Source organism: Rhyacophila brunnea, unplaced genomic scaffold (genome assembly GCF_057557595.1).
Source record: "Rhyacophila brunnea isolate RB1 unplaced genomic scaffold, BYU_Rbru_1.0 scaffold_16, whole genome shotgun sequence".
Lineage (NCBI taxonomy): Eukaryota > Metazoa > Arthropoda > Insecta > Trichoptera > Rhyacophilidae > Rhyacophila > Rhyacophila brunnea.
In genome coordinates this window covers 30221021-30228128 of record NW_028232816.1, presented here as the reverse complement: position 1 = coordinate 30228128, position 7108 = coordinate 30221021, and the positions used below count along the sequence as shown (strand labels likewise).

The 7108-nt window shown below is 33.3% G+C and overlaps 1 protein-coding gene across 1 annotated transcript; it reads left to right on the top strand.

Annotated features, from left to right (window-relative positions):
- The first annotated feature begins 2428 nt into the window (after positions 1–2428).
- Positions 2429–4727, top strand: Jra (Jun-related antigen). The gene has a single exon (XM_085943597.1). The coding sequence runs from the start codon at positions 2699–2701 to the stop codon at positions 3521–3523; it is 825 nt and encodes a 274-aa protein (XP_085799723.1). The 5' UTR covers positions 2429–2698; the 3' UTR covers positions 3524–4727.
- The last annotated feature ends 2381 nt before the right edge of the window (positions 4728–7108 follow it).

The following is a 7108-nucleotide window of genomic DNA, read 5'->3' as shown; positions in this document are numbered from 1 at the left end:
AGCCATGCGCCTTTATTCCAAAGTACCCACTGTGAGTAGAATTATTGAATTGTTGTACCTTGTTTACTTTAAGGTTTAAATAATTGCCTAGAGCAGTGGTGGCGAACCTATGGCACGCGAGATGATTTTGTATGGCAGAGAAAAAATACCTATAATAATAATAAATGACAGATCACATTGTATAAAAAATAATAGGCAAATACTCTTCAAGATTAAGCATTATGTTTAATGTAAATATATAATTGCTGAGGTCGGTCCTTAGGCTTTATGCGTCACATATTACCTAGCCTAACATTATCAGGCGACGGGGGATGCGGCGCCACGAACCTCTAATTTTGATTGATTTACAATGCTTGAGACAACTGTAACGACAGAATGCCAATTTGTGCATAAAGAACCAATCTAATTAATACATTTACAAAAAAAAAATAATCTACCCGCAATAAATGACTGCACCAAATAAGAAACAAAAATTGGTGGACCGAATTCGTGTATGGCGTAATTAAAAAAAGTGATAAAGCTATATGTGTGCTATGTTCTGTGAGTGGTATTTATAAAATCATCAGTTTGTATACTTATAGAATTTTTAAAAACTATTTTTCCCCGCGAAAAACTGCTCGGCATGTCAGATAGTAGAAAAATTGTGCCACGCGTACATAAAAAGGTTCACCAACCCTGACCTAGAGTAACCAAGGTAACACCAATTTTATATTCTTGTCACGTTGCATTCTACTCGTAGTAGATACTTCGAATAAAACAATGGTATTTATCTGTTTGTCAGAAGGTTCATATATTTTTAAAGAAATTATTTATTTACTTATTGTATTTTTTGTCAAAATTTTCATTGTATATATTATTTAAGTATTATGTATTAATTAAAATAATTTTCATATATATTTTTTTTATTAATTGTTAATAATTTTATTATTTTCCCATCTACCTCCACAAAATGGACCTCCAAAATGCGTTGTTTAATAAAGAAAAAATATTTTTCGTACATATTGAGTTTTCAATATTCCCATTGGTTGGATGTTTCTCGATCTTTTGCAGAGTAGAAAATAAAATTTAATAGTGTTATCAGAAAAAATGAATATAGAGGAATATAGAGCTTGAAACACTGACATCTGTCAACAAAATGGTGTAATAAGATACTAAATGATAAAACAGGTAAAATTACCTGCTATCAGAGTCCGATAAAAATTATTTTATCGCTAGATGGTATTGCATGCATCTTTGTTGAAACAAAAAATTAATAAAAACGAAAATAAATTAGTAAAAGTACTTCGCAAACTTTATAAATTAATATTTTAAAATTTTTAGGTACCTATTCTATTTCTAAATACACTATTTTCATGAATATTTTATACAAATTACAATATTTATTAAGGTAGGTAGGTACACAATAATTTATGTAAGATATCATTTCCGTAGGAATTGAATAAACCGCAAATTCGGTCAGCCCATTGTTTATCAGTTTTACCATCGAATTTTCTGGATTTAACTGGTGAGGAAACTCACTTGTTATAACTACCTACGTAAGTACCTACTAATTTCAGCGATCTCATTAAATTTATTTACTTACATAATCGGTAGGTAATCGCATATTACAATGATGATCATGTACCGACATGGGTGCCTACTTTACTCTTTAAAATAAATTATAATTAGGAAACGTCTAGGTCCAAACCTGATTATAGTTTGACACAGCTGCAGCTGTTCTAGGTAGATCATTTGCACAATAAACAATATGAGATTGTTATAAATCCGCAAAATAGAATGTTCTTATAAGAAACATATTAATTACATATTGAAATTTTTTTGACTTTCATTACTTTGTGAATAATATGCATGTAGGTATTTCAGGCACATTAAAAGGCAAAAAATATTAATATTATTGTGATAAAGGGTAGTTGTTTATTCATTTTCATTTGGAACAATTTAGAAAGGTATCGAATATACCTTACAAACCCGGCTATTATAATACCTATTCTAATTAGAATAGAAATAGAATGGTCCAGAATATTAATTTTAAAATGAAAAATGTACAGGTACCTATACGAAGATTTGATGTAAGTAGTTTGAATTCCGTATGTTTTCATGCAAATGATAACAAAATAATATTATGGCATAGGCTTTTGTATTATCTCTGAAAATTAGTTTTCATTTCAAATAAAAACTTGGCTTCGTCTATCAGCTGTGCCTCTGTGCAAAATACACGATATCATAAAATATCCCTACCACACTTTCTGTGAAATACAACAACGTCACAACACTGCGGCCGACCAATAGCGATAAAGCTCGAAGCTTTGAAATTTACAATGTCGTCATATCGAACCAATCGCGCGCCGGCGAAGTGAGCTCATATCTAAAAATAGATTTTGTGAGTCACGGCATATAAAGTGTGTTAAAATGAGTTTGTCTCGCAGAATTCGTTTAGCTCTGAAAGAGGGAGGTCGTGTTCGCCGCGTGTCACTTTTATAAGCTTTGGCAGTTAACGTCTCCTATTGATCTAGTTGTGTCAGTGAGTCATCTGTGTTGTTATTTTCATCCCTGTATTAAACCCGGCTATCGGTCGGTCGGCTAACAGTCGTTGATCGTCTTCCGCAGTGAGTGTTTCTCAGCCGCGCCTCCATTTTTAATACAAACACATCTGTGAAATTGTCAGCGGTCGCGCCGTCGGCCCGATTATTTCACCTACATGGTTCGTAACTGTGCCCCCACCAAAATGGAAACAACATTCTACGACGATCGTTCGTACCACCCGCTCGGAAACAACGTCAACCATCTGAAAAGGTCCATGACTTTGGATCTCAACCCTGCGAGGGCTCAAATGAAGAGACAGAAATTCAACCCCTCGATATCGGGCGCTCCGGTATTGTCCTCTCCGGACCTCAACATGCTGAAACTGGGCTCGCCTGAACTGGAAAAGCTCATTATGTCGCAGAACAGCCTGGTTACGCCCACCCCGACGACGCAAATTTTATTTCCGTCGTCCAACCCTACCGAAGAGCAGGAGATGTACGCGCGAGGTTTCGTGGATGCCCTCAATGAACTCCATCACAGTGATAGTTCGCAAGGTGCCCTTCAGCCCGTCGAACACCAAGGTGCATCGGTTCTAGGAAACAATGCCACCTACACAAATCTCGACCATCTCCCCACATCTCAAGGATACCCATTGGGCTCCGCGTTCAGCGGAGATAACAATGTCATCATCAAGGACGAACCTCAAACCGTTCCAAGCATAGGATCGACGTCACCGCCCCTCTCCCCTATTGACATGGAGTGTCAGGAGAAAATCAAACTTGAAAGGAAGAGGCAGCGCAACCGAGTGGCCGCTTCCAAGTGCAGAAGGAGAAAACTCGAGAGAATCTCAAGACTAGAAGATAAAGTGAAGCTTTTGAAAGGAGAAAATACCGAACTCAGTACTGTTGTGTTGAAGTTAAAAGAGCACGTGTGCTTGCTGAAAGAGCAAGTCATGGAACACGTCAACAACGGCTGTCAGATCATGTCGAACGGTTTCTGATCCGACGGCGAAGAGGCCGACCCGCCTTCGGTGATCGTATGTGAAGTGAACCTCTTGGATGCTGTACGGGCTGGAACCCCGCACTCGTACGACTCCTTGGACTGCCGCATCGAGTGTGCTCAATTTTGAATAGAATACCAATTTCACTATGTGCACGATTGACGTGTCACACAAGCAAAACTATACGTGAATCAAATGTGAAAATGTGGTTTTTGAAACAACATATTTATTGAAAGAGAAGCGAATTAATATTTCAAAACGTCGGGTCTGAGTTGCGACACGCCGATTGGTTGCGAAAACAACGTTTTATTATATTGTGGCTTCGAGTGCCTGAGTAAACACAGAACCGCTTCGAAGTTTCGAGGTCGCCCGGTTCGATTCTACTTTTTGTTCTAACGGCCGCAAAGTTTTCCTTGAACGGCCCGCCGATTATCGAAGCCCCCCTGGCAGAAGACACCAGCGACCGATATTACCAACGGAACATTCTGTGCCTCTAAATCTAAATAATTAATGTTCTATCACAATTTTCACCGTGTTTGCAAGAAGAATGTGCCATTGGAAGTTGTAGTGTACTAAACAGTTCGGTCTCTTCACCCTCTTACGCTCCCTGGACCACGAATTGACATTGAAGTTTTGATAAGTTTGCGTTGTTGATATTTCGAGATTTTTTTTTTTTTTATGTTTTACATTGTGTTTTTGTTTGCATCTAGTCACAGCTCTCGAAGAATCGTCATTTTTTTGTATTAATGGGCTGTCTAGGGGTTAAACTTCGCGACGCAATTGGAGAGATACGAATTAAAGATATTTTTTTATTTATTTTGTACCACATTAAGAAATTACATTATTCCCGTATTTGTTATTATTATTTGACGTTTGCCAGGGTTCCATTTTTGAATCACTTTTCTTGTGGTGCAACTTGTGGGAAAATTATTCCCAACTTGTTAAAAACAATTCGCTGTTAATTAATAATTGGGCCGTTAATAAATCCGGCCCAGTGCTGTAAATGTTTACACAAAAAAAATGACGTATTTTAATATTATTCACTATCCATGTGTTACCGACAACATTGCTTATGAATAATAATCGTAATCACACTAGCCATAAAAGTCAAATTATCAGCACTGGCAACCCGATAAGAATAATATTATACGGAATGATTAAAAAGTCTTTACCATGTGAAACATTGTGAATAGTATTTTTTTTTTATAAAAAGCACATGTGATCATAACGTTATTTTGTATGTATTGTATACAGTTAAAGATACTTTTAATGTCGTTTACCTTTTTTATAAGATAGTCTGTATTTACTTATTTTATATTGTACATTTTTCGTAATATTATAATACATATTTTTATATGAAAAATGCTTTTTCTATCATTTTTATAACGTGTTTTGGATGCTTCGTATTGAAACAACATTAGCTGACGCTTTATATTATATTGCTGGCCTTATAGAAATCTCGAAAAAAATCTTTTACGAATATACCTATATAAATATACCTAATAGCTGATTATGAACTTGGCCAAAGAAATATATTTATTAAAAGTCTAACTTCCTTCAAGTTCTGCGTCTACATTGAGTGCCTTTCTCAAATCAGTCAATCAAAGCTAGTTAGCCTTGCATATAAATCGTAATTATTATCCATAAATGCAGTGTAATAATTTTGTAAATAAAACACGCTGTATTTTATGTCTCTATAATGGAATCATATTCCAGTGTTGCCATGTATACTTTAATAGAATAATGAACATTGTCATGCATTAAACATGTCGCTCAAAAGAAACTTCTTGAAAAAATGAATACATAAATTATTTCTGTTTGAAATCTACATACCTACCTACGAATCTTTTGCAAGCATTACAAATTACAATTAATAATTTATATAGAACATTACAGTACTAAAGATGCATTTTTCACTTTTGACTATGTATTTTATACAAATATAAGAATTAACCAAAAATATTAGCAGGCCTTATTTGCAATTAAAATATGTCACAATAATATATTCAAGTATTACAAAATATTCGCCTGATCCATTAATGAATCCACTATTTATATTAAAAAAAAAATTATATATTTTGGAGTAAATAGAAAATAGCACAGATTTATAAAAACAAAATATGGCATATTGATTTTCTAAATGGATTTAAAAAATATTGCTCTGAAGAAAATTAATGTATTTCTCTATATAAAATATATCGCAAAGAATTAATTTTATACCGATATTATAGAATATTTATATACTTGGAAGGAGGAAGTTGAAATAAAGTGATTTATACTAGTAAAAACTGTCTTTTCCTTATATATTTTTTATTCCTTATTGCTTATTTTACTTGCTACACTGGAACATATTATTATGTGGGTACATTCAACGTTGGTAAATACCTACCTATATTAGTTATTTTGCTGGGAGCCCATGGATCTGGTAGTTCAAATGATAATGTCGTAAGATGTTACAGATTTAGTAGGATTATAATGGGGCCAGGAGGATTACATTTAATGACATGATAAAATGAATTACCTAGTGGCAATTTGTTTTATTCACATCATTCCCAACACATGCGCGAAAAGGGATTAAGTACAACTGCTTTATATGGAAAGTTATAATTAATAAGAATTGGTTTAAACACACAATGAAAACGACTGTAATATAGTATTGTTTCCATCGCAGTATCTAATTTGAATATCTTTCTGACAGAATTGTACGCCCCTTTATATATCAAAAATAAAGTAAAATCAATATTAATTTCATAGATTTGTAATAATAGAACGATACCTTATTTACCCAGTATGGATTGGTTACCTATGAATTATTTAAATCCTGAGTACAATGCATAGATTTGAGTATATTCCTAAGAAATATGCTAGGTACACATTTCTGGTTTTTATATAGGTAAGTACTTAATAATTTAATTTCTTTTATTTTGTTAACTGTCAATTCATGGTGGAACTGCATTGTATTGTTGTTTTTATTTAATAAAACGCAATTTTTTATAGTACTTATTCCACTTTTAATTAGTATATTTGGACCGGTTTCGTCCGCCTCAGTGGGACATTTTCAACTGTTTCAACATTGAAAATGTCCCACTGAGGCGGACGAAACCGGTCCAAATATACTAATTAAAAGTGGAATAAGTACTATAAAAAATTGCGTTTTATTAAATAAAAACAACAATACTTAATAATTTATTTATTTAGAAAACAGATTATGAGTTATGACACTACAGTATGTTGTTAGCCAAATCAACATAAAATGAAAAGTAAACGTGAACTAAATAAATGATATTTAATTATGAAAACAAGTTAATACAGAACAATAAAAATAGTACAGAGAAAGCAAGTTCTTATGTACTAGGAAATTAAATTAATAAAAATAATTGCACATAAATTCAGCTTGTTTCACACAGCCACAAAAACTAAATAAATGATGCTAATAACACATCAACCTTTATAATAGTGACAATATAAGATAATAATAAATTAATAATTGTCTATAATGAAAATTAAGAAAGTAGCAATTAATGTTTAATTTTTTTGTAATTAATAATAGATAAAACTTTTTACAGCCAACCAAAACATTGGAAT

Excerpts from the sequence above, each read along its gene's own strand:
- Jra (XM_085943597.1), top strand. The coding sequence starts at position 2,699 with ATGGTTCGTAACTGTGCCCCCACCAAAATGGAAACAACATTCTACGAC.